General features: G+C 34.5%; 1 protein-coding gene across 2 annotated transcripts in view; it reads left to right on the top strand.

Moving 5' to 3' along the window:
* Positions 1 to 26618, top strand: part of MXI1 (MAX interactor 1, dimerization protein) — an 84113-nt gene that overhangs the window by 38513 nt on the left and 18982 nt on the right. For both annotated transcript variants that reach the window (XM_054581486.1, XM_054581487.1), the window contains exon 3: positions 7255 to 7284. In XM_054581486.1, coding sequence (XP_054437461.1) covers positions 7255 to 7284 — 30 coding nt within the window. The remainder of the gene's footprint in view (positions 1 to 7254; positions 7285 to 26618) is intronic.

Consider the following 26618-nt stretch of genomic DNA (forward strand, 5'->3'; position numbering starts at 1 on the left):
TATCTCCTCCTTAGAAAAGCATCTGCCCAGGTCCTTTGCCCATTTTTTGATTGGATCATTTGTCTTCTTGGAGTAAAGTCGAGTGAGTTCTTTGTATATCTTGGAGATCAAACCTCTATCTGATGTATCATTAGCAAATATATTTTCCCAAATGGTTGGCTCCCTTTTCATTTTGCTGATGTTTTCTTTAGCCGTGCAGAAGCTTCTTATTTTGAGTGAGGTCCCACTTGTTTATTCTTTCCTTTATGTCCCTTGCTTTAGGAGACATATCAGTGAAAAAATTGCTGCGTGGGATATCTGAGAGTTTCCTGCCAATGTTCTCCTCTAGGACTTTGATGGTGTTGCGACTTATATTTAAGTCTTTTATCCATCTTGAATTTAATTTCTTTAGTAGATGCAAGTCTAGTCAAGGTTTTTATTTCTTCTTGAGTCAGTTTTAATAACTTGTATTTTTAAAGAATTTGTCCATTTCATAAAAATTGTTGAATTTATTGGCATAAAGTTCATAATATTTCCTACTCATCTTTTTGATGTGTGTAGTATCTGTAGTGATGTGCTTTTTTTGCTCTTGATATTAGTTATTTTTTGTACATACTATTAATTTTTGTCTTTTTTCTTGTTCTGTCGTAGAAGTTGTTCATCAATTTTTACTGATGTTTTTAAAATCAGCTTTTAGGTTTATTGATATTCTCTGTTGTTTCCTGTTTTCTATTTTGTTCATGCCTGTTCTTGGCATTATTAATTCTTTCATCTACTTCAGAGTTTTTCATCCTCAGTAGTATTGACATTTTGGGCCATATAATTTTGTTTTGAGCGTCATAAGATGTTTAGAAGCATCGCTGGCCTCTCCTTAAAAGATGTCAGTAGTATCTACCTAGTTGTGCTAATCAAAAATGTTTCTAGACATAAGCAGATATCTTCTGGTGAGCAAAATAACCCACAGTTGAGAATCATTGCTCGACTTCTTTTGGTTCAGTTTGTTTCTTTTTTTAGCTTCTTAAGGTGGAATCTCAGATAACTGATTTTGGGCTCCCCCTCCAGCAACATAAGGATTTAAAGCTAAACATTTTCTATAAGCAGTGATTTAGCTACATCCAGCAGATTTTGATATGTTGTGTTTTTATTGTTTTTCAGTTTAGGATATCTAATTTCCCTGTAGTTAATTTTTTGATTTGTGACACATTTTCCAAATAGTAATTTTTTACTAGTTATGTTATTGATTTTTAATTTAATTCCATTGTGCTTAGAAAACTTACTCTATATGATTTTTATACTTACAAATTTATTGAAAATTATGTTTTACAAAGTGCATAACTTAGAGATATTTATGTAGTATACCAAAGGACTTGTTAGAGACTTAAATTGGGGTGTTTGCAGTAATTAAAAATGAATTGATTTTTACAGAATTCAGCTTAAATATGATTTCAGTTTTTTCTGTTTATTGAAAATGTACATATGGAAAAGTGTACAAATCTTAGTGTACACCTTGATGAGTTTTCACAAAGGTGAAGAAGTAAAATATTACAGACTCTCAAAAGCCCTTCTCGTTACTCTTTTAAGTCACTGCCACCCCCTCCCTGAGGTAACTACCAGTCTGACTTCCGATACCATAAATTAATTTTGCCAGTTTTGAACTTTATATGAATGTTATTACACAGTATGTATTTTTGTGTCTGCCTTATTTCATTCAACATTATGAATGATTAAATTATGATGAAATTATAATGATTATGATTATGATGAAATTATGAAGATTCATCCATGTTATTGCACAATAGTTCATTCTCAGTGTTATACAGTATTATATGAATATTTCACAGTTCATTCTACTGTTGATGGATATTGCATTGTTTCAGTTTGGGCTAGTGTAAAGAATGAACATTCCTTTGTATGTCTGTTGGTGAACATACATGCATACATTAGTTTGGTATATGCCTGTAAGTGGGAATGCTTAGTTGTGTAATGTATGCATATATTCAGCTTTGATATATAAGTTTTAATGAAAAATTTATTGCTTGTGTTTTTTGTTATGCATCCTTTTAGACACTTGTTTTCTGGGGGTCTTAGTTATTGCAGTGTGTTTTTGGTATTGTAGTGTGTAGGTGATGTGCAGTGGTATGTAGTGTGTAGGTGATGTGTTTTGTTATTGTTAAAGAAGAAGCAATAAATTTACCTCGGCCAGTGTGACTCGGTGGGTTGGCGTGTTGTCCCATACACCAAAAAAGGTGGGGATTAGATTCCTGGTCAGAGCACATGCCTAGGTTGAGGGTTTGATATCCCTGTCAGGGCATGTATGGGAGGCAACCAGTCAATGTTCCTCTCTCACATCGATGTTTCTCTCTCTCCCTTTCTCTCTTTCTAAAATCAATAAGCATTTTTTTTAAAAAAAGCTATGAGTTTCTTATGACACTTCTTTTGTAAAAGTCTGCAGTATTCAAGTTTACTGTCTGATGATTTTTAAAACATATATCCCTTTTGGTGATAGCCAGAGGGAAAGGGGTGTTGGGGCTAGATGGAGGTGGGCAGAGAGGGGGAAAATGGAGACAGAAAGAGACTGACTTTGGGGCAACTGGCTCACAGTGCCCTGTGCAGATAATATTTTATTGAGTTGTACATCTGAAACTTGTATGGTTTTGTGTACCAATGTCACGCCAATAAATTCAATTTAAAAATATGTACCTTTGATAGAAACATGTACAAAACTACCTTTTTGAAAGACTTACTTTACTGGCAGTAAGTGTGATTTTCTTCTGTTACAGTGTTCTTCAAACTTCACTGACCACTTTATTATACTACCAGCAGTTAAAAATATTCAGTATCCCCAATATATGTATATGTATTTATAATTATATACATGTATTACTGTACTAATATTTTATAAATACAGGATAAAATTTAAGAAGAATAATAAATTTAAATAGAAGTTTTACTATTCTACTCATTCTTTTTCTTCCTCCTTCAGGTACATCCTTTGTAGATCCTTTCTCTAATGTAGGTGAAGTTTTCTGCTTTTCTTGCTTTTTGAGTGTTTATATGTAAAGTAAAAGCTTTAGGACACAAGAGATACTCATTTAGCTTCATAGAATGTGTTCTTTTCATTATGTGGAGGACTACATCCATTAGGCACTTTAGGATTAGGAAGTACGTGAAACAAAAATGTTAATAAATTGAGAGTTGTCTCATTAATTCAACAAAATAGAGGTCTTTTTCTTCAAGTGAATATTAATTCTGGGGATGTGGGCTTTTATTTTTCTTCCACAGTGGCACTACTCTTACTATTTTGTGCAGTTGCGACACTATGCTTCATTTCATTGACTGCCACCAAACTGCAGCCTAAAGAATTAAAAGTTTATGTGTTAGAGCTGTATTGTAGTCAATGAAAAGTCACGGATCTGATAGAGATAATGACATTTGAGATTCCCAGTCAAATATGGAATGCACTAGCATTTCTCTCTTGGAGGGATGTTATTGGTGAAAAAGATTACCTGCAGTTCTATGGTAAAATGTTAAAAATGTCTTTCTCTCTGTCCTTTGAAGTTATTGAACATTTTCAGAGTAAGGATGTCTGAAAGAAAGTTCATTAGAGTTTGCTCTCAGAAGTGCATTTTATTTGCAGAATAATGAGTTAACTAAATGGACTATTCATAACATCTCAGTCTTACAGGGAATTTATCGTAATATGCTGTTTCAGTGGCACATATTGGAAGGGCTTGGTTGAACACATAGGCTCAGAAGAGCAAAGAGGTTGTTTCTGAGTGTGCTAATATGCGATAAGTTCAGTTACTCATTTGGTGCCTGCACTATTTGGATTATTATTTTATCTGTGTACATATAGTTACGTGTCTTTCTGTCATGCCCTAAGTCTTGTACTATCCTCACAGCTGACTAAATAATGAAAATACCAATCTTCTCTTTCAGTTTCATTTCTCGTCATTATGGTGGTTGTTTATTTCCAGGCTAATTCCAGGTATTACTGAGAACCTGTGAATTTGTCCTATGTAGGAAACTTAATAATACTTATTTAAAATAATAAGAATATTTGCAGTGGCTAACGCCAAATACATATTACATGCTAGATGCTTTTACATATTTTTCTCTAATTCTCACAGTAACCCAGCCAAGGCATGTGATTTTATTTCAGTCTTTTACAAATGAGGAAACTCTTAATCAGAGAAGTTAGAATTTGTCCAAAGTTACACAGTTAGTGTAAGAGAGTTAATATTTAAACTTGGGATTTTTCCTCTCTAACATTGTGAGTCTCGCTTATGCTATCCTTTCCACTTGGAATGTCTTTACCCTACTAGGTCCAGCCTCCACTAGTAGCACATGTACTCATCTCTTAAGCCCCATGCTAAATGCCACCTTTTTCTAAAGTTTTCCTGGATAACCTCATTTGGAAGTAAATTCTACCTCCTTTAAACCAACCCCACACTTTGTATCTCTTTTTTCATGTATTTATTTTGCCTTGAGTTATTATTTCTATACATATATTTACCAACTAGAGATCATCTTTGTTCCCCACAGCCTAAGACAGCCCTGAACATTTAAGGTACTCAGTATTTGTTGACTTGAGATTACAGACAAAAAACAGCCATCAAAATATGAGTAAACACTACTGAGGCATTTTCTGAAAGTTTGAAGAGCATGGCAGTATGATAAAGACTCAAAAATATATAGTCATTTTTGCTTGTTGGTATATGAAAATCTTGCTAAACTTCACTAGTGGTATAACTAGATATGGCATGCATTTCCTCTTTTGGTGAAAAAATTCATTTTTTACCTATCATTTCATATTTTTTTTTAGAAGATAATAAAATTTGAGAGAGATTAGAAGAACCTGTTTTAATTTTGTTAATAGCAGGGGGTCAGATTATGTTCTTTTGGTGCTCCTTTGATAATAGGCTCAGTATAATATTGGTATTCAACAGTTGGTTTTCTTTGGGTATATTATCTTTTGTATTTATGGCCATATATTGGATTGCCAGACTGTTTAGAATAGGTTTATGATATATAATCTACTTCTCTCTAAATATTGTTTCCATTTATTACTTACTCTTGTATTTCATTATTTTTGTTTTACTTGTTGTAAGTTTTTTTCTAGCTAATGGCAATTAAACCAAAACTTACTAAGAGGGGTTGGGGAATTTTATTATTGATTACCTATTCAAATTTTGAATGGTATTTTTTGTTTTCTTCTTTTAAGTTACTTATTTACTTTGCCATTTCAATCAAATAAAAAAGAACTGAAAACTTTTAATAAATATATATGGTAACAGATTTAATTGTAATATAATTCATTCATTGGGTTTTGACCTCTTCAGTCTCTGTTAAGACCAAAAGTTCTATGTTTTTATAGTTTCTTTCATCTAAATTGTACATATACTTGCCTTTAATTTAGCTGATCTCTAGAAGCATCATAAGATTCTTTTATTTTTTTCCTACTTCTTTGAGGGAGAAGTTCTTCTATTAAGATAATCTCTTGAAAATGAAATCAATCTTTTTCATCCTCTGTCACTTGGACCTTATGAAACTGCCAAGAAAGCAAAAGGTGGATAGGAGACAGTAACTCAGAGAAGCTTTTGGCTTTTGAACTAAGACAGTAGGTAAAATTTCCACAAAATTATGAGACTGATAAAAACACTGTTCAGATTTAGACATTTGATTATTAAACATACATTGGAAATATAAATCAGATTAAAGTCATCAGTAATGTAATATTCTGAAGGCATTTGACATTAACCAGAATACGCTATATTAAATGGTTACGGTTTTAGTTCTGGTGACAGGAACGTAAATTCTCCTTTTTAAAATTCTTGTATTGTGCCCTGGCTGGTATGGCTCGGTGGATTGAGTGCAGGCCTGCTAGCCAAAAGGTCACAGGTACAATTCCCAGTCAGAGCACATGCCTGGGTTGCAGGCCAGGTCCCCAGTAGGGGGCACATGAGAGGCAACCGCACTTTGATATTTCTCTGCCTCTCCTTCTCCTTCCCTTCCCCTCTCTCTAAAAATAAATAAAACAACAAACTACCACCAACAAAAAAACCTTTCCTTAAAAAAAATTCTTGTTAATATTAAATTATTGTAAAAGTAATACATGTTTATTCAAGAGAACTAGTACAACATAATTCTAATAGTACCTAACTTTAGAGTTTGTCATTTTACTGTTCAGTGTAAGCTAGAGTTTGTCATTTTACTGTTCAGTATAAGCTCGTTTATTCCTATAACAGTAATATGAGGCAGGTACTATTATTTTGCCTAGTTCATAGACAAGGAAACTGAGCACAGAGAAACGGAGAGCCTTTAACAAGGCCACGCAGTATTTGAACCCAGGCAATCTGGCCTAACAGTCTGTGCCCTTAACCTCTCTTCAGTATTGCTTGTCACTAGGTGGTTTAAGAGCTTGGGCTTTGGCTGCTACTTACACTGTGGGACAAAAACATCTCTCTTGACCTCTCTGAGCCTCAGTAACCTTGTTTATAAAACAAGGGCTGTTTGGGGGATAAAATGAGATAACGTATGTTAACTGCTTGGCACATTCTTTAGCAGACACTTTGCTTCCTCAGTAGGTGGTATTATTATAAATACTGGCAAAGCAAAAGGAAAAAAGTCACAAAAAGAAAACAGCCATTTTTAGTATTTTGAGGTATACCTTCCCAATCTTTAAAAAAAAAAGTGTTCCTTGATTTTATTAATATATCTTCTATTTATGTTATTTTCCCTTCTTTTATAATTTTCTCTTAAAATTTACAGAAAAGGTAGGGAGGCTTGCATTTTTCTATATTACTTAGCAGTAAGGCAAGGCTGTTTCAGCTTCTATGCCAACCAAAACTTTTTCTACCTATGTTTAGGAGTAAGTGGAGATGGAAGAGGACATAAAAGCACATATATTTTTTTTTCTGTTTTTAAACAAAAATAAGATTATATTTGAATTAAAATTTTTGAGATAATGTCTACAAATCACCAAAATGTGGTATACTAGAAATAGGCAAAAAAACATGTGCTAGTATTAATTTTAGTAAAAGAACAATGAAACTCCAGTTTCAGAATATTTAGAGTTATTAACTGAAAACACTATATCTGAATGAACAGTCCTAATGAATGTAGACTATTTCTTCTTGATGAGTAATATCATAGAAATCTGGTCATGCATTGTTAAATAAATTTACTGAATGTGGTATAGCAGTAACTAAACTAATTCCCCTTTCTATAGCCTTAGCAACAAAACATGGCTAATGCTCTTTTTTTTCCTTTTAGGTCTACACACAATGAGCTGGAAAAGAATCGGTGAGTCAGTAATGAAGTGTAGCTTTCATTTATGATTAAAGAGCAAAATCAATATTTTACCTGTAAAGATAATGCAATAATGCATATGTAGTTGTATTTTAAAAAAAGGTATAGCATACTATGATTCTGATATATATTTATTCCCTCAAAAAAAAAGAAAGACTTAAATAGTAAGTACACCATCCAAACTGGAAATACATTTTTAAGTTCATTTGAATTAGGAGTTTATGGTTAAACCTTTTTCTGTCTCTGAAAACAGGTTTATTGTGATAGGCTTATGGCTTAATATGGTCTTGCTAAAGGATTAGATTTCTGTAGTGTAGCTAATGTATATTACAACAAATTGTAGAACATTGAATTTCTCTTTCTTTGCAGTTTGTTCATTTATTCATGCATTCAACAAGTCTTTATCAAGCATGAACTTGTATGTCAGTGCCAGGCAGGCATAATATTTTACATAGGAAATACAAGGTTGTGTAAGATAGTTTCTGTTCTTAAGGAACTTACAGCTTCCTGGGGAGACAGAAAGGTAGTTAAAATACTATATAGTGAGATGAGTATGGAAATGGAGAAGCAGAGGGTGCTGAAATATTATTTTGCAGGGTCACCTGATTCTTTTTTGAGGGAATCTTGGAAGGCTCTGAAAAGGATGGTGAGTGAACACTGTATATTGAAGAAACTGTGAGAGGTTCACTATGAACATATAAAAGATTGTAGCACAAGGCAAACCAAGCCAGAGGTTGACCGCTATGCTGAAGAATTTGGACTTAAAAAAAGAAAAGATTTTATTTATTTATTTTGAGAGAAAGGGGAAGGGAGGGAGAGAAACATTGATATGAGAAACATTATCAGTTGCCTCTCCATCTCATATGCCCTCAGACCAGGGACCATACCTGCAACCTAGCCATGTGCCCCAACAAGGGACTGAACCCGCAACCCAGGCATGTGCCCCAACCATGAATCAAACCGGCGACCTTTTGCTTTGCTGGCTGACAACCAGCCAGCTGAGCCACACCAGTCAGGGCAAGTTGGACTTTTTTCTGAGAGCAATAGGGGGCAGTTAAATGATTTTAATATGGGCTGTCACAGGATCAGGTTTGTATTTTGGAAAGCAGTTTGACTGCATTGTGAAGAATTGGTTGATTGGGAGAAGGGACCTCAGAGACAAGAACATTCTTACCTCCATGGGTAAGAAACAATGGGGGCCATTAGAGATGGAAGTACACAGAATAAAGATAGTGTGGAGTAGGATCAATAGAAACTGGTGATTAGTTTGCTATGGAAGATTAAATTTTAGGTGGTATTACTGTTTACTGAGAAAAGGAATGTAGAAGGAGGACAAGTTTGGGAGAGAAGGTGAATATTGTATAAATAGTCTCTTTTTGATAGAGATTAGATTAATAACAAACAGGAATAGTCTGTACCAGTCATTTTTGACAAAAAAAGATCTCTGTGACTTTCAACTTTCTGTCCTCCCTTTTTTAAAACAGAAGGGACCTTACAGATTGACTAACCTAACTGCCTCACTGCAGATTAATTTAAATGTCAAATTCTCTTGAACAGGCTTAGCATAGTCCTCAAGGCTGACTCAGTAGTGGATTTTACTACTTCGTTTGCACTATGTTCTGCTCATATCTCCTACTGTAAAACTTAATCAGGTACTATTATCTGTTCATATGTCTCTCTCTGCCAAATAACTATGATTGCTTCAAAGGCAAGGATTTTGTTTTGTTCAATTTTTCATCCTCAGTTCCTAGCATTTGATGCATGTATAGTAAATGATGGCTTCAATACTAAGTGAAGGATAAAAGTGGAACAAAGTTCAGTGTTTGCGTCAAAGATGTTTCCTAGTTGGTGGCAAAGCAGTTTAGCAGGAAACCTTTTGTTTTAAAGAACCTCTTTTTTGCCTTATGTTATGGCTAGTTAAAACATGGCAAAAAGACCAAGAAATAATGGCTCTGAGGATTTGACAAATAAAACCTTACATTGAACTTTAAATTAGAGTATATTTGGGGCCACACATTTTAAATACTGATAAACATGGATTTTATAATTATTTCAGCCACCTGAATGTGGTCCTTGGGAGAACATTATTGGAAACTTGGCCAAAAGCTTTTTTTAAAACACTGGAGTTAAAGAGACTCTTCAGTAGACTGTGTGGAATGGAGCTCTTTAAATCTTTGGGTAAAATTTGTTTAATGTATTCTGCATATCAATTCTGATATACCCTCTAAGTTGTTTAATCTAGTATCTGTCTGTGGCACTGGTAGAACATGCATGGCTTTTATCGCCTGGACTCTACACAGTCTCCAGTGTTTCCAGTGAAGGCTTTTGTTCTCATTTTATTTACTTATGTCTGAGACTTTCTGGTTGGTTTCCTACCACACTTAAGGCATGGTTCATTTTCTCATCCTCTTCTGATAGTTCTAGATAGCCTTTATTTCTCAAATTATTTCTTCTTTCCCTACTTATTTCTTCCCTCTCCCTTCTTTCCATTAGCCCTCCCTCCTCCCTTTCTTCCTTGAAGCTTAATTGAAAGGTAATATAGAATTAACCTTTCCAAGATGAATTTGTTTTATATTTTGGGTTTTTTTTTTTTTCATGTTAAGAAAATCTTTACTTCTTCCAAGTGCAAGAATTTACATATTTTGAATTAGAACACATACAATTGAAGATAAGTTTTTCCTGGGAAAATTAGGTCCTACACATGGTTTAGAGGTGTTTTCTTTGCCTCTTTTGCCCTTGAGAAACTTCAATAATGAAGAATGGTACAGATTTTCAAATGTATATAAAGTATTTTTGTGTTATGCCATACACTTTAAAAATATAATTATACACCAGTGAGTACTTGGAAACATTTTCTTCGAACACCCCACACTGACTTTGTTCAACACTGCTATAAATAGGTAGTAAGATCTTTGACATCTATTATAAGAATTAATCTCACACTAAAAGATTTCTTAACATTGGGGAAGGGAGTATATCCTCATGTGAACCAACTTTTCACATTTGAATTTGTTTTTAAAAGGGCTATTTGTCAATATAAATAAATCTTATTTAATAGAATGTATCATAGACTGAGTGCCAAAGGAAGAATCCGATTTCATAACCAGTACTTCACTTCTAGAAAGTTACTGGCTTATGATCCAGCAAAAAACAAAAATATTGGTAGATACAGGATGATTAAGGGGGGGCGGTGTTTTGGCCAAATTTGCAAGATGCTAAATATAAAAAATATTAAAAAAATTTAAGCTTGTATTATTATACAGTCTTAAGCCCTCACATAGTTCTACTTAATGGATATCTTTTCCCATTTTTATTTGACATTTAAAAAAAAAATGTTAACCTAGCTTTGGCATCCTTTAAAATAAGTAGAATTTTGGTTTTACCTTTCATTTACTTTTGAGTGTGAGCTTATATGAGGAAAGTATTCACTGTCAAAAGGACAACTGGATTTTGTCTTCATTCTTAAAAAAAATATTCCTGAAGCAATTCTTACTTGAAATTTTGCCATTCTACATATATGTTGATGTTAGAAGTTTTTTTTGTTGTTGCTGTTTTCTTTTTAGCTAGGCTCTAAAATCTTGCATATAAAGCTGCTTCGAGTTTAGTGTTTTCTACAGGGGCAATGCAGTGAGAATTAGAGTAGATGATTTTAAACTGTTAATGCCAGAATACTTCTAGATGGATATCTTAAACAAAACCCTAAGATTGTTGAAGGCCTGGGTTTGTCCTTGAGGAGACAATTGCCAACAAATGTTGAGGTTCATATTCCCAGATCTTAGAGAGAAAACTAATGGTGGAGATCTGGGATCTGGCAGGCCCGAGTAGTTTGTTTGCACCCACAATTGTCGCAGAATGCCTACTGTCCCGTCCATTAAGGAGCTGTAGGCAGATTCAGGACTGATAAAGAAATTCAGAATCTTTTTTGGTAGGTCCTGGGGGCTTATTTCTGCCTAAAATCTGACAGTTACCCTGAACCTAGTCCAGATGGTTCAGAGCATTTGTTGCCTGGGTACTTATCCTATCTCCCTAGACTCATAACAGACTCAGGAGGTGGAGGTAAAATGAACAAATCTTTGAGATTTAAGAATTACATTAGCTGATCTTATGTGTGGATCCTTTACCAGAGGAGAAATCAGTAAAGGTTTTAGATTGCTTCATTGTTTTTTATTTTATTAATTAAAATTACTGATGATGTTTTTGAAAGAACAACAACTTTAACAGGACTTTAATGGTCACGAACCTTAATGCTGATGGCAGGAGAGGCCATCCAATCTTAAAAGCTGCCATTCCATTGAAACAAAAGGTTCACTCTTATTGCAATTTTGGCAAAGCTAGAAGTCCCAATGGATGATACTGGACTAACAATGCCTTCCCAGGCAGAGCAGAAGTGCCGAATATTTTTCATAAAAGAAAAGCATGTCCAATGAATGGTGGTAATTAGTATCTCCATAATGAGATTTTCTCATACTTCTGAGGCAAAGATGAAATAAGCAATTATGGAGTAGTTGCTTTGTTCCCCCACGATGCAATAGTATTATATAATTACATAAAACAGGAACCCAGAAAGTGTAGGGCAAAGTGTTATTTAAAACTTGCCATTTTGGCCAGCATAGCTACAATTTGAAACAAGACAATGGGAACACAAAACAGACCTATTCATAATCCTGTGGGATCATAAATATGGTAGCTATGTCTATGATCAGTCTTTTTCTTCCTTAATAATTAATAAATATTGTGATTGGCATCATGGTAGGTAAAACAAAATGTAAGATACTGACTCCTATTCTTAACCCATTCTTAAGGTTAAGGCCATTATAGTTTGGTAATTATAGGTTTCCTCTTTCAGTACAAGGATCTAGTTAAGTTACCAGTGAATTCTGGAAAGGTGCACTAAAATTGGTTTTCAAACTGAAGGTTGAAACCCAGTTGTGGTCTTATGTAGTCATTTTAGTGAGTCATTTTGAAAAAGGAATAGAATACAAAATATCAAAGTGCATTGCTTGAAGTAAAGTTAAGTGTAGAATTGTGAAACTCGAATATACATGATATAAAACACTGATCGTAGTCAAAATGCCACTGCTCTAGATAATCAAGGAGAAAGTATGCTGAGCCATGAAGAAGAAATAGATTTTGAATCTAAGGAAAGAATAAGGAAAGGGGGCAGTCCATGGAAGCAGGAAGGTGGTATTATAAACCATGATTAGGAAAGAGTGAGTAGACCATACTGAGATGAAGAACAGTCTGTCAAATTAATAATGGGAAATGAGACTGGAAAGGTGGCTTAGAGATAGATTGTGGAATGGTAATGTCAAGGAATTTGGATTTTATTTTGTTGGCAGTAGTAAGTTTTTGAGGCTTTAGAAGCAAAAAGATAGGCATGGACAAAGCATTTTTTTAAAAGTACAAGGCCTGTCCAGAAAGTATCCAGCATGTGCTATGAAAAATAGAGACATTTATTGAAGAACATAAAATACAAGAAACATTGTACAAAGGACAATGACACCTCAGTCCTCTTCAAAGTAGGCACCTTGGGACTTCACACAGTTCTCCCAGCATCTCTTCCCTGTTCAAAACATTCTGCAAAATCCTTTGTCAGAATCATCATCAGCTGCCCTGTCATATGTGTATGTTCCTAAATCTCATCATCTGCAATCTTTTCCTTTTCACCAAAAAGGTGATTTTAGTTTTGGGAAAAGCCAGAAGTCACAGGGCTCCAAATCTGGGCTGTAGGGTGGCTGAGTCAGCTGGGTGATTTGATGTTTCGCCAAAAAACTCTGCACAAGACATGATGCATGAGCAGGTGCATTTTCATGATGAAGCTTCCATTTACCAGTTGCCCATAGCTGCAGCCACTTATGTTGTATCGCATCTCTCAATTGATGAAAACATTGAGGTAGAACTCCTTATTAATTGTTTGGCCTAGAGGGGCATACTCATGATGGACAACACCTTCTCAATCAAAAAATACAGTTAACATGATCTTGATCTTGCTGCAACTTTGCTGTGCCTTCTTTGGGCATGGAGAACCAGGCGTCTTCCATTGGGACAACAGCGTCTTCGTTCGTTTCTGGATCATAGTCATAGACCCACAATTCATCTCTGGTTATGACCTGCTTGAGGAAATCTGGTTCATTGGTAGCAGTTTGTATCAAGTCATTAGCAACTGCAGTACGATGTTCCTTCAGTTCTGGTAGCAGAAACTATGGAATGAATTTTGCCTCAACACGTATCATGCCAAGATCCTGTGTCAAAATCTTGGACACAGTAGTTTTTGGAATCCCCAGATCAGCTTCTAGTTCTCACACTGTCAGTCGCCAATCTTTGTTGATTATTGCTCATACACATTCAACATTCTCAGGTGTTCTGCTTGTTGCAGGCCTAATAGAACATGGACCACTTTCAACAGAATTTCCACCACCTTTGAAGTTTTTGTGCTGTACTTTTATTTGCATTGCACTCATTGCATCATCTTTGAAAGCCTTCTGAATCATCCAAATAGTTTCCTCAGAGGAATGTTCAAACAACACAAAATTTGATGCAGATTTGTTGCTCTACTCGCTTAGTAACACTTTGAATGCGACGGCCACACAGTGCACATGCTTACTCAATGGTGTCTACCACCCCCACTGACTAGTATAGTGAAATAATCATTCATGCATGCACATTCCAGCCTACTCTCCTTGGCTGCCAGGCTACATTGTCATGCAAACCGTTCTCATGGTGTTAACCATGGCTGGACTTTTTCCGGACAGAACTTGTACAGTCTAGCTATAGAAGCAGAGGTTGTAGTTTGGATGTTATTGAAGTAGCCCATGTGGTAGGATATGAGAACCAGCAGTCAGGTGATGGAAATGGGAACAAAAAAGGAGAGGACTAAGAAACCATATAAGTTGTGGTTCTCCATCAACTGCTACTATTCACTCCACCTCACATTTCTTTCTTCACATAGCAGCAACAGTGATCTTCTCAAAGGATATTATGTCCTGTTATTTTTGTTTATAATCTTCCACTGGCTTCCTATTGCAATTAGGTAAAATCTGTAGCCTACAGAGCTCTATATCACTCTATCCCTCATCTCCTTTGGTCCAGCTGATACTGCTTTCTTCCTGAGCACCCTCCCCGCCCCAAATACACATGTTCATTTTCACCTTGGGCTTTTGTACTTGCTCTTTCTTTTGCTTAGAAAGTCCCTGCTATAACTCTTCATCATTATTTAGTTCTTAGTTCTTGGATAATCTCTTTAGAGTATAGTAGTTGCCCTCCAGGCACTCCCTATGCCTTTGTCTTTTCTATCACCTTAACATTTATTTCTGAATGATTTGAATTACCTGACTTCTTTCACTGGACTGTAAGTTTCAGGAAGGCAGGGATTTTTGTCTTATTTACCCGTAGCATATAACAGTCATTTAGTAAATATTCACTGAGTGACAAACTGATGCTATATATACTTACTACTAAGTATACCTATCACCAGTCATACGTGTTACTGAATTATAATGACTTAAGTGAAAAATGACAAATATATAAAATGCTCTTGAGAGTGTCACAGACATTATAATAGAATAATTTCATATGAGGTAAATGGAAAATTTAATGAATTCTTAAAATGTAAATTACATGAAAAAATTGGGTAAGTGGATTTTTACTATGCAGGACTTATTCCTGCTTATAAAAAAAAGAGTAACCTTTTTAAAGATGCTAATTGATTCTTTCAGCTCATTAGAATATTATGTAGTACACTAAAATAAAGACAGGTGATTTTGTAAAGGAGAATAGTTTACCTGATGGAGTTCATGCTCCACTTGTGAGGTCTTTATTATTTTCTCATTCCAAAAGTTGAAAAATGGTAAGAGGTAAAGATTTTATATGAGGTAAAGATTTATATACACTCAGAGGCTAGAATGTCAAATAATTTCAACATTTTTGTACTGGAATTTTTAATGTATTAGTTATATTTATCCCAATGGTTTGGGCATGATAATTAATACAGTATTTTTTCCTGGTTATCTGCAAGTCCTCAGTTGACATGGAAATTATGATGACAAAGTGATTGTTAAAGTCTACTTTATCTTATAACAATATATAAGAGTTAATCTTTGTGACCATGGATAAGGCAGTGGTTTCTTAGTATATCACCTGAGTATGATTCCTTGGCAGGAAGAACATATCTTAACTGATTTTTAGCTGCACATTTTGGGTGCTTGTATGACATTTGTTTAAAAAGAGCATATACTTTTATATACAGCGTGAACATTCTAGAAAAAATGTACATTTGTTAGGAGGGAAAAACAAAGTGCAAGAGTGGCTTGGCAGAACTTGCATTAGAACAAGTTATGAGGTTAAGGAGACTAAAACTTTATTGTAGGTTTGATATATTTAACTGTAGCTGGATAAAAAGTCTACAGTGTTGGATTGGGTCTGATTATTATGGAAAGTTCAGTCAAAAGCTTTTATTAGCCTTGGTTGATTATTGAGATAAAAATCTTAGTATGACAATGCCTTATAGTAACTTCCTTAGCCTGGTAAATGGCATTTATGAAAAACCCACACCTAATATCATACTCGGTGGTAAAAGACTGAATGTGTTTCTCTAAGATCAGGAATAAGACAAGGATGTCTGCTCTCATCATTTCTCCTCAATGTTGTACTGGAGGTTCTAGCCAGGGCAATTAGGCAAGAGGGAGAAATAAAAAGCATCCAGATTTGAAGGGAAGAAGTAAAACTGTTTCTGATTGCGGATACCATAGTCTTGTGCATAGAAAATCCTAAGGAATTCAGAAAATACTATTAGAGCTTATAAACAAATTTGGCAAAGTTACAGGGTTCAGGATTAACACAAAAACAGTTGTGTTGGTATACACCAGCAATGAACAATTTGAACATGAATTTAAGGAAACAGTTTCCTTTACAGTAGCATCTGAAAGAACAAAATACATAGGAATAAGTTTAACCAAGGAGGTGAAAGATTTGTACACTGAAAAATATAAAACACTCTTCAAAGAAACTAAAGAAGACACCTGTGTTTATGGATTGAAAGAGTTAATATTGTTAAGATGGCAGTACTCCTCACATTCATGTACAGATTCAGTGCAAGCCAAATCGAAACCCAAGCTTCCTTTTTAGCAGCAATTGATAACTGATCCTAATGTTTATATGAAAATGCAAGGTACCCAAAATAGCCCAAACAATCTTGAAAAGAACAAAGTTGGAAGACTCATACTTCCCAATTTCAAAACTTACTACAAAGCTATGTAATCAAGACAGAGTTATACTGGCCTAAGAAAAGACTTATAAATCAATGGAGTAGAGTCCAGAGATAATCCCTCATATTTAGGGTCAATTAATTTTCGACAAGGTGCTAAGACGTTCAGTGTATTTTCAGCAAATGGTGATGACACAACTAGATACCTACATGCAAAATAATGAACTTGGATCCCTAAGACAACCCAAGATAAAAACAGAAAGGATTGGAATAAATATTTCTCCAAAGAAAATATACAAAAGGCCAATAAGCACATGAAAAGATGCTCAACATCAGTAGTTATTAGGAAAATGCAAATCAAAACTACAAGATACCCCTTCATACTCACTAAAATGGCTAACTAATGTTCACCAACTTTGTGGTCATCCATTTATCATAGCAGCCACCATTGATTGGGAGAAAGAAGGTCCTGAAAAGTCCACCAACCTTATAGTTTGGCACTTAAAAAGTGTTGATGTCATCATCATCTGATGGCACTGCACAAATGACTCAACTTTTTACAATTACTTAATACATGTAATTAACCAAAGATAAGTTTACAATAGATTATATGATGATGCTTCCTAATGAAATTTACTTGATAATGAGGAAAGGTTGAACTGTGTAGTATATAAAACAAAAGGTATAGTTAAAGATTTTTAAGAGCCTCTAGTGAACAATGAAATCTAACAAAATTAAGACCATATATTGAACAAATGTGGTAATTTGTATCAGTTTCACTTAAGATATAATAAAATATAATGATTATATTTGTTAGATCTTGAACCACATAGGGAAGGGGAAACAGCATTGTCCAGACACCATGAAATAGCTACTGATCTGGTTTTCTGATTTGGAAAATAAAAGTAATGGCAACTTTCCTTTTTTTAGTCCAAAGATGGAAAACTGACACATTTATTTTTTATTATGTAAAAATCTTAAAGAAGAAAAATTTACTCTTTGTACTTTTTTGAACAGTATGAGTCCAGTTATAGTACTGAGTTTTCAAGGGTAACTATAAAACACTAAAAAAGAACCTAAACATTGGGAAGTACAGGACACTTATTTAAAAGAATCTGACTATTTATGAAGCTACAGAACTAGATAAATATAGAAATTAACATTACTAAACAGTATGCAGAGTAGTATTTTTTTAGAGAGACATGTAATTGGTGCATTAATTTTTGTATGCAAGTCAGTGAGTATTTACCTGTATTTTTATATGGGTAGGAATGCTGAAAACTGTAGACAAACTAAAAATAGCTATTAAAGTACAGAAATAGGCACCTGTTAGCATTAAAATTGACTGTTATATGAGATAGAGATGAAGTAATGGGTGGGTTTTGGAGATAAAATTTATGGTTAATAGAAGAAGCATAGCCAGGATGAAATTACACATCTAAAATGCAGCCTATGCAATGAAGTCATTGCAGTAATGTCTAGATAGATTCACAGTCTCTATATTGACCTTTGTCAGAAATAGCTCCTTAAGGCTAAGCTTTCCACTTCCTGACCCAGGCTGCACGGTGACAGGGGCTGACTCAGACAAGGATTGCATTCTAGAAACCAAGTGTTCTCAAAATTTCAGCTATCCAGTTCCTAAAGTTTAAATCAATTCTGCAGCTGATACATGGGAAGAGATGAGATCATTAGTCTTAAAAATAACACAGAAATATTATAACTTGACACTCAGATTCTAAAGTTGTCTGGAATAAACAAATAAGTCAGACTTCAAAATATTATAGTGAAGGTATAATAGCTATTTTATCCAAGTGATTACAGAGTGTATATCTCAGTGCAGCTATAACTTGCTTAAGAAAGCATTTCCTTTCAAGCTGTAAATTTGTAATTTAAAAAAGGAATAGTTTAATAGATTTTCTTGATATATTTTATATGATGCAGTATATAAAAATTTATTTTGAGGACTGTGTTTGATCCATAAAACTGACTATGCCTTTTATATTGGTGCTCATATTAATTATACAGCAGCAGAATTCTACTAGACTTTAAGGCAATATGTTTATTAAATTCCTTTGTTGTATATAATAATTACTGCAATGTAAATGTTCTGATAAACATTGGTTGAATAATAAATTCAATTCAAACAGTTTTCCTTAAACTAGCATCTTCATTTGAATAAATTTCTGTTTGTATAAATTTTGGCAGTTTAGGCATGCCAAGAGGTATATCAGTCAGAGATCTTTTTATTACCGACTTTTTTAGTGTCTTGCACTTATTTATCTTTTAAAAATGAAGATATTCAGATCCTTTTGATATATTTTAGCTTTTGCAGAGAAGATGATAATTATTTTGAACTTCTTATATTTTTCTATGTATTCTGATAGATACATCCATGGGGCCATTTGGGAGTCCCATGGATGTTACTAGTGAAAAACTACAGGTCTAAAGAGGAAGATTCAGAAGTGAGAATGGAATTTCCTCATATGGTTACTTGCTAACCAGTTCTTGAAGACATATTTACTTGGAAAATAATTAATTCAACCCTGGGACAAACATATAACATATTGCTTATATTCATATCTTCTAAATCAAGAAAAGTTGAAAATGGACTCATAAGTAAATTGACTTTTGTTGTTATTTTGGGAAAAGCAAATGGAGAAAGTAGATTTTAATATTATACATGGTTTAGGAGCCAACTTGTCAAAAAGATACCTGGAATCCAACACAGATGACTTCTTTGGGGATATGTGATACATTGATGTGAGAATTGTACCAGAAATCAGAAGATAATTTTTTTTTTCATCTCTACTACTGGTAGACTGTGGATATCAAATAAGTTATCCCACTTCTTGGGGCCTTGCTTTCCTTGGCTGTAAAAGGGGGAGACCTAGATGACCTCTGAATTCCTTCCCTACATGAAAAGTTTTATAGTTCTGTGAATTTTTTTTTTTTTTTAAGTACAAAATTAGGGCTCTTTATTCAGACAGTAGAATAAGGCACGGCAAAGTGGGAGGGTTACACTGTCTCCATGGCAACAGAAAGTCTCATAAATGTGAAGTCCTGGTTCTGTCAGGCAGACTCTTCCTCATTCAGGAAAAACATTTTTAACTCGAGAACAAAACCAGGCAGCCTGGTGACAGAGTAGAAAGGTGGCTGGGTGTACAGTGTCTGGTCAGTCTTAGAAGTGCTTGGCGAGCGTGTCCAGCAGCTCCTGCTTCCTCATCCTGCCCTTCCACCCATACACCTTGCATAGGCACAGTGAGCTTATCCAGCACACCCTTGCTGACACGGACCTTCAGTTCCCATTCAGATATTTCCACATTGGGCCTTCAGAGCCTTCATCATCTTATTTTTGTTTGAGAACTTTCCCCTCAGGAGTGTAATGTGGTGGGTACACAAGTTCCTTAAGCTCATCCATAAGGGAACCCAGTCTTTTATCCAGTGTTTCAACCTTGGGCAATGTCAGATCTGCTGCTTATTCGGGCCCTGTCAAATTCAAAGCCAAGGCCTCCAGGTTCCTGAAGTGCTGCCGCAGCACTGGGTTCTCAAAGCTGTCACTTCTATATTTAAAGCAGAACTTCTGAACAATAGCCTTCATCTTGTCTCCCTGCTTTGGTTTTGCCATGACTGTTTTAGTAAAGGGCACCTTCCAGTTATCATCAGAATAAGGTAAGAAGACACGCTAAAAGCCTGGGAAAAGCCACCTGAATTTCCTTATCATCCAGTTCCTCTTCCTCTGGCATCAAGGCCACAAAATAAGAGGGGCTGTTCTGGCAGAGAGTGTGTCAGCACATTACCATGACCTCCTCCAGACACTTAGTGAATAGAACGCTGAACAACAAGGCTGAGCTCCCATTAACCAGGGATTCTTCAGGGTACACCGAACAGGGAGAGTCTTAGGTATTGGTGCTTCTTCTGCCATCTCAAGGGCCTGAAACTAATGAGAACCAAACCTGGTTCATCAAACTGTTTTAGCTGTTTCGTTCCTCTTTCTCTAGTGCAATCTGATAATACTCTATATTACTCTATGGCTCATCTTGAATTGAGGCTGGCACAGATCCACAGAACTTCACTTAGTCACATGTATGGCCAGTCAGGTCTTGGGAATGTTTCTTCCTCTGCTGCCCCTTAAACCAGGCAAGTACTAGCATTTGTTTAACTCCTGGATTGTCCAGCTCCTGTAAGATGGAAATATTTTTGGAATTCACTGAGGTTTTGTCCTTCTCGGTACTATAATACACCACTGCCAAGAGCTCTCGATCACTGCTTATGATCTTACTGGTGTTATCACTCTGGATACACTGGATGCTCATGTCAAATGGAGTCAATTCATTTTTACCCAGAGATTTAAACATGGCCCTAGAATCATCAATCCAAAAAATTAAACTACCTCTTGCTGAATACTTATATTCTCCCTCTGCTTCGAGCCCCTCCTCTTGTTCTTCTTCATCGCCCTTGTTTTTGTAATAAGACTGCCACCCTGACATGTTGGTTATTGCTTGCTTGAGCACAGAGAAGAGATCCTGAATGTTTTAAGTTCAGTAATTGTAGGTATATTAGAAACTTTATTATTCTGTTGTCTTCAAAGCATTTTCCTTGATAAAAATACATACATATACATATATATGTAACATCTCCACCCCCAGACACACACAATAAGAGAGCAGCTAGAAAAATGAGCATAGAACTTTAACCTCATTAAACTTCGGAACTTTGTAATAGCTAAAGATTAGTATAACATATGGTGCTATAGCTACAATGATAAAAGGTTATTTTACAATAAGTAGTTATTTTATAATGATAAATAGTAAATGCTTCTATAAAGCTAGTACTTGCCCTAAGAAGCATAGATCTAAGGAAATGTAACGAGTAAACATCATTGCACTAAATCCTGGTCACATTTCCTTTTTCTTATCTCTGACAAGTTTGCTCCAGCTCTAGAAATCTAATTTTGTGGTGGTTATTGTATGATATTTCTGTATTGAGTTAGTCATTTTAATAGGTGCTAGTGATCACTAGATGAGGCTGTGTCATACCAGGAGAGAAAAGCACTGATGTTACACAAAACTCCAGGGAAGGACGACTTAGCTTATTTAAAACATTGGCCTATAGACAATCTGAAGAGAAAGCTGCAGGTCAGTATATAGTATTTTTCTTTCTTACCATTTGGACATTCAAAGTAGCTTTTTGCCTGGGCTGGTGTGGTTGTGGGTTTGATTCCAGATCACGGCACATGCCTGGGTTGTGGGCCAGGACCCTGTTTGGGAACATGCAAGAGGCAACTGATTGTTATTTCTCTCCCTCTTTTTCTCCCTCCCTTTTAGCACTCTCTAAAAATAAATTAAAAAAATATTTTTTTAAAAAGTAGCTTTTCAATAATATCCTCACTGCTTTGATAGTTTGCAATTCCATCTCTAATTTTAGGACATCTCCACTGTTTATTTTTTCCTCCTCCAATTTGCTAAGGGTTGCTGGAAATTAGAGCTGTGCTGACTGGATCACTTGAAATTTATACTGTCTTGAACTGCAATCTCCATATGGATTAACCATCCTCGCTTATTGTTTTCCTACAATGTTTATCACAGCAACTATTCAAACTTTTTTTAAAAAATCCCTTCAGCAGAGTGTGAGGCAAAGCACAAAGCTAGGCATTATCAATATCACATTGTAGTTTAAGGGTAGGACTTTAATTTCTCTAAAATTAGGTGGTAGAATTGAATGATCTTTAAGATCTCTTCTAGTCTGAAAAAAATTCTGAGAATTTTAGTACTGAATCCTACTTTTTACTCTCAAATCTAGTTTTTGAACCAAAGGCTAGTACCCATATCTTTCAGCTCCTGGTCTAAAGATATTTCCCTGTATATTATTATGACTCCTATTTCCTCTTTTGCTGAAAATATGGACTTGGTTCAAACTTCTTAATCTCCCCTTATATTTTCTGCCTTTATATTTTCGGCTCAAATTCCTTGATTCTTCTCTCCCCACTCCCCTGTTGAACTTCTAGTGCACATAGAGGCCTGAACAAGAATAACAGGAGTGTTTATAATAACCAAAGATTAGAAGTAATATAAATTCCTGTCAATAGGGGAATGGCTAACTAAAGGATAATACATCCATAAACTTGGAGTAGATAAAAAGAATGATAATAGAACTCTATGTTTATATGTGAAGAGACTACCAAGACATAATAATTGAAAAAAGCCAGTTGCAAAATAGTATTTCCAGTATGATATCATTTGTGTTAAAAAACGTACCACAATCATATATATAAATACATTGGAAGTTCTGGAAAGATACATGTCAAACTGATAAATTTGTTACCTATGGGAATGGGAGTGAGAGGCAAGGAGAAATTACCATGTTAATTATATTGTTAGAGTTTTTGTAGTAAGGTTGTGTTACTTGTGAACGTCAAGATTTTACAAAGGCAGTAATGTTTGGGTAATCTTACCTATACACTTCAATATATATTAAAGCTGGAAGAGATCTTAGAAAATCAGTGTTATATTATGGACAAGGAAACCTAAGTCTCTCCAATTTATATGTTCCACCAAGCTGATTAATGACAAAGTCAGGATGAGAACCTGGATTTTCTGACTCCCAAACCAGAACTTTTTCATATTGCCTTCCTGTACAGCTGATATATATGTTTTTCATGAAGTCTCTCCTGATTATCTAGAGCAGTATCTTTTCTAAATTCCTATCTGTTTACTGTGCCATTTATATGAATTTTAACCCACACTACCTTGTGCTGTAATGTTCTCCCTTTCTAGATCATATGCATTCTATGAGGGGAGGGACTGTAACTTATTCCTGACACAGCGTCTTACACATAACAGGTGCTTAGTGAATTAGTAATTAACATTTTTGTTTGATTTTTGTAATAGGCTGTGCATCTTGTGTTAGATTAAGAGGAAAAAGTTAAATGATAAGTCAAATAAATGGCTGTGTTATTTTTTGTTTTGTTTGCTTTGTTTTAGTTTGTGTTGTGTGTGTGTGTGTGTGTGTGAGAGACCACTTCAAGATAGAAAATATTTTGGGAAGGCACATAGTGAGATACTTGCTACCCTGCAAATATCTTCCCTTTCCAAGAAAAATAGTTTTGTTCTCCACTCCTGCTTCAGAGAGAACAGTTTGTCCCCATAGGATATTCTAGGTAATATGACCCACTTAGGAAATATGTGGTGATTGTGCTTCATAATGGGATCTCTACTAAAGTTGTGTACCATAGGAAAATGCCTCTTGAGTGGGCTAGTTATACAGATTATACAAATTCTGTATTTGAATTTGTATAGCAGGGCAAGAAACTCAATTGTGACTTAAAATTTTACTGTAAATAACAGAATCTGTGGCAGATCTTTTTTTATTGTGTAAACATTTCTTCAAAATGTTTGGAATTTATGTGTCTTGTCCTTTATATGTTATCATCCTGATTTGTATATATAGTTCTATTACTTGTTATTAATAACCTCTCATTAAATTTAAGCTTCCTTTTTGAGATATAGACTCTTCCCTGTGATTTTTATCTGCAGTTGTGTTAATCCTGTTTTGCTTCTAATTTTTTGGTAACTTGGTTTATTTTGATAGCTGTTTAATTTGACATCATTAAAAGCCTGAATAATTATTTAAACACATTCTTTCATGGAAGTTTCCATAATCAGCTGAAGATTGTTCTTGGGTGGAGCCTTAGAGAAATTTATTCTTTTTTGGAAAGTTAATGTCTCTCTTAGTTTAGAATTAATAGCTTTAGGGAAACATCATAGAATGATGGGAATTTCCATAAATGCTTCTGGCCAAAGAGATTGTATTCAAATGGCCAATTGGTTCTCACAGGTATTCAACTTGAGCCATTCTTATTATACCAGATTTTAAAAAACATGCATATGTATATGTGTATGAATATATATTTGTTTAAAAAGCAGTTATGAGTTTAGCTCTTTTGAAATCTGAAGTAATTAAAATAGAAATAACAATTTATTATGTAGGAAATTATCTGTAATTATTTCAGTGTAATTTAAATACGGTATATTAAAACTTATTCTTGCCCTGTTGAGCATTAGAAATTTTTAAAAATTATGTTTAACACATTTTCATCTGCTGTGCTTAGAAGAAAAATATATGTGATTAGCTTTTCACTACCTAGTAGTAGTGAGATCATAGATTTTTTTATTTTCATGCAGATAAAGATAGGTAGATTAATTTACTTCTGATAAAGTTATAGACATTTGCCTGTCATTTTCTAAATGTTTAATTGGCCTTAGAATTTGCTACAGTAAAATTCTTTTTATTTTAAAATTTTAGTAACAGTGCCTAGTTTCATAATGTTTATTTGAATGAATTAGAAAGAAGATTTTTAAACATTAGCTTTAGGGCATTTTCCGGTTTAGTGCTTTTAATATAAAAATAATTTTTTTTCATGTGGTGGTCCTCCATGGAGAAACCTTTCGGGAAACAATAGAAAGAAGTATATTCTATGTCTATCTAGGATTTCTTAGTTTAGATATAGCAAAGTTGGAGCTCAAACACGTTTCCACTTGGCAGCTTCAGTTTATAAAATGTCCCTATCATTCTTGGCAAGTGAAGATTAATAAGAGGTTTCTCAACGTTTTTGATAGAGCTTTGAGTATGTTAGTACAGAGGGTTAGATGCTAGTACAAGTGCAAGACAGTGGTTAGGAGTAAACAATAGTTATGAATTATCTTTTAGCAGCAGGTTTACTATTTTCGTTAAAGTGCAATTTGGCCCCTCTCTCTAAATCTGTCCCCTTTCTCACCCTTTCACTTTTACTTGTGATAACTAGGAAATATGTTGAAATTTTAGATTTATTTCAAAGTTCCTTGATCTTGAATATTTAGGATTTGTTTTAAACTTCCTTTGAAAATCAACCTAGGATGACTTACAAGCAATGGGTAATGGTCAGTTTTCTGTACTAATATCTTTTAACAGTCTTATATACCATTAACCCCAAGATGATTTTTTTTATGATTTAAAATCTTTGGTGGTAGTGGGAGTTAATTTGAAGTGGGTTATTAGTTCCTGGCATTGACAAAGGACTCCCCTAATGATAATTAACAAATCAACTGACAAGCACCTATTAGGTATTGACTCTGTGCTGGGGATAGGATAAAAGAAGTAGTCCTGGGCCTCACTTTTGAGAATTTATGGTCTAACTAGGTAAGATACAAAAGATATTATTTTTAAAAATAATAATATGTTATTTATATATTATAAGCAGTATATATTATTAATTATCTATAAGCAATATATATTATTAAGTGTTAAGTTTTGTGTATTCCAGATGGGAGTTGATATAAACTCATATTAGGGGATTATCACAGGTTGAAGTTAGTATGAATAACTTAGTTATGAGTGATTATTCCTGTAATTTCCATGGTTCTTTTTAGGAGTTTGCCAGAATTGTTTTTTATATCACATTTTTAGTATGTTCTAAAAGGCTTTCAGGAGAAATGCTGCATCTGAAACTTTTTTGCTCTGTCTTAATCGTTATAGTTTGTCACTTATTCTGAGGTAAAAGTGAACTTTCAGTTATTCAGCCTGGATAAGATATGCATAGGTCTGGGACTAATTTAGAGAATATGCTAAAACTTTCTTATTCTCTTAATCTGTGGTTGCTTTTGTGGTATATCTTAAATGACAGCTAAAATACAGTATCATTTTTAATGACTGTATTTTCCCTATGAAAGAGTGTCTACTGTGGTTCTCCCCCATTTGTAGGAGCAATATTGGTGAATGCCCAGGTGTCTTGTGAAAAGAACCAAAAGCTTCAACTGGGACAGATAAATCTGCTGTAGCTGCAGGTGAAAAAGGATAACTAAAAGCCCAATATCCATAGCTCTCCAGAATCTTGTAGATGTCATTTTGTTTTGGAGTACTGTTGAAGATGTTAATTTTATTCTAATAACTCCTATGTGATGAAGAACCTAGTAACTTTTGGGGTCATTTATTTACCTTTGTAACTTCCATTTCATTTGAATGCTTCTCAGCTTATCCTTTAATAGAGAACCCCAAACAAGATGTTTCCGTGGGAAATCTTTGCCTTTATAAACTTTCTGCCTGCTCTACTAAATCAAATTTAGATTATTGACTTTTAAAAATTTTAACATAG

This window comes from Pteronotus mesoamericanus, unplaced genomic scaffold (assembly GCF_021234165.1).
Source record: "Pteronotus mesoamericanus isolate MK-2021 breed Mesoamerican mustached bat unplaced genomic scaffold, CSHL_Meso_final contig_657, whole genome shotgun sequence".
Taxonomy (NCBI): domain Eukaryota; kingdom Metazoa; phylum Chordata; class Mammalia; order Chiroptera; family Mormoopidae; genus Pteronotus; species Pteronotus mesoamericanus.